This window comes from Vombatus ursinus, unplaced genomic scaffold, assembly GCF_900497805.2.
Source record: "Vombatus ursinus unplaced genomic scaffold, bare-nosed wombat genome assembly UNPS02013950.1, whole genome shotgun sequence".
Lineage (NCBI taxonomy): Eukaryota > Metazoa > Chordata > Mammalia > Diprotodontia > Vombatidae > Vombatus > Vombatus ursinus.
The window spans coordinates 1105497-1107496 of record NW_020953728.1 but is presented as its reverse complement, the minus strand read 5'-3'; the positions used below and the strand labels follow the sequence as shown (position 1 = coordinate 1107496).

The 2000-nt window shown below is 36.6% G+C and overlaps 1 protein-coding gene across 1 annotated transcript; it reads right to left on the bottom strand.

Annotated features, from left to right (window-relative positions):
* Window positions 1–1288: 1288 nt before the first annotated feature.
* Window positions 1289–1444, bottom strand: LOC114040758 (mitochondrial import receptor subunit TOM5 homolog). The gene has a single exon (XM_027858928.1). It carries the CDS (start codon window positions 1442–1444, stop codon window positions 1289–1291), a length of 156 nt encoding a protein of 51 aa, XP_027714729.1.
* Window positions 1445–2000: the final 556 nt, after the last annotated feature.

Below are 2000 nucleotides of genomic sequence, written 5' to 3'. Positions count from 1 at the left end.
GACTTTGCTCCCATCTCTTCCTTTCAGTGAAATCAGATGGAACATAATATCCTCAGAAAAAATGCCAGCCTTGCTTTGTAGATGTAATCTAATCCAAGTTATAGGTGAAATAGTCCTATGAGACCTCATCAGGAAATGGGGTGAGGGATAGCTGTTAAAGGGTTAGGTCCTTAAGCCCAAATTAAGACATAGCCATTATTACCAATTTTGCCAGAGGTAGCAAACAACCACTGAGAAATAATTGTGAGGTTACATATACCTTATGAGAACCTTAGTGGCTGTTTACATATGAGGCTGCCTCTATTTATATCAACATAAAGATAAATGATTTACTTTAAGAATTAGGAGGAATTTACCCTAGAAAAATGATGATGAGACATACTTCCCTCCTCTCACTAGAGACATGGTAGGCTACAGTTATAGAATGAGGCATATACTATCTGACATGATAAAATACATCAGTTGTTTTGGCTGACTGTCATTTTTCATTACAAGAGATCATTCTATTTAGAAGATAGTACTGGAAAATGATGGCAGTGTTTTTAAAAAGCATCAATAAAAGTTAAAGAATTATAATAACCATTCATCCCTCTAAAAGGACACAATTGTCAGGGACACTGCATAATGTCTTGACTACCTTTTCCTTAGATCAATATTACAAAATAGGTTCTCGAACAAGGGCAGAGATTTTTTTTAATGATCTGAATCACTAATATTGCCAAACCATTCGAGACCATACCACATGGAAATATTCTCCGTTGGTTCAGTATGAACAAAGTGGAAACATTATAACAAACTTTGTCTTGTTTTTTTTTTAAATGGCACATTTATTAAAAATGAAGACTAACAGTACTGTGCTATCATAATGGTATCCATTTCAACAAAAGTAATCACAAGAAAATCTTTCACAATGCATATTCCTCACAGAGGCAGGAGGTTCAACAGAAGAAATGAGATAATTTCAGAGGTAGCTCCCTTACAATGAGTATTCACTACAAAATGTAGTTGATAAAACTATTTACAACTGAACCAAAATTTATGAAGGTTGTACGATACCAACACAGGAGAGTGAGACCAAAGAAGTCTGCTTAACATTTCTCAAACAGTGTCAAAGAGAAAAAAAACTTCATGCTTTCTTTCAGTTGCTAGCATTTTCACTGAGGTCAAACTCGTTCTTAGTAAGTGGAGATCTTTTTGTGCCTGTTTATTAGCAAATGGGAAGAGAAATTGTAACCATATTCTGAAGTTCATGCTCTCACATGACAGTTTCTCTCTTCAACCATGATCTTCACATGTTGTCCAACTTCTTTAAAATATAGGGTGTGACTCGCAGCTGGGCCACATAGAGTAGAAAGTTGTGGACCAAGGAGACCATGTCCTCATGCGTCTTGTGCTTGAGCTCCTCCGGGTCTAGCTTCGGTCCCACGTTCTCGAGTGGGAACATGCTGAGTTCGATCTGTTTGTTACGAACATCGAAAATCCATCCTCCCAGGGCAGCATACTCAGTTTCCATACTTTGTTTTGCTTGGTGGAGCCATGTGATTCCTAGCTTGAAAGTAACCAAGGTAATGTCATCTGTATGTGACTTAATTGATTTTTATGATGTCTTCATGAAGAATTCAAGAATCACATAGGATTCTATCATTAGTCTTCAAAAAAAACAAGCAAACTATATACTTCTATCATCTAAATTATCACCTGTACTAGTATCACACCTGTGTATGATATGCAATTGTGGTATAACAGCCATTTGTCACATGTGCAGAGTGATTCTGATAGTCTTGGCAAATGGAAAGGCTAGGGAGGATATTTCATCATGACACATAATTGAAGTGCCTTGGAGAGACATGTGTAGATATTCTGTAACTGGTTCTAGTTGGTAATCTATGTGGTGAATAGAAAGTTCTTTGGATATAGAGGCTTTCAAAAAGACACTAGTAAGGGTATTGAACATTTTTCTTTTTGGTTGTGCTGTTGGTCGATTTCTTGCATTCTTTCAC

Coding starts and splice junctions, on each gene's coding strand:
- LOC114040758 (XM_027858928.1), bottom strand. CDS start 1,444: ATGTTCCCACTCGAGAACGTGGGACCGAAGCTAGACCCGGAGGAGCTC.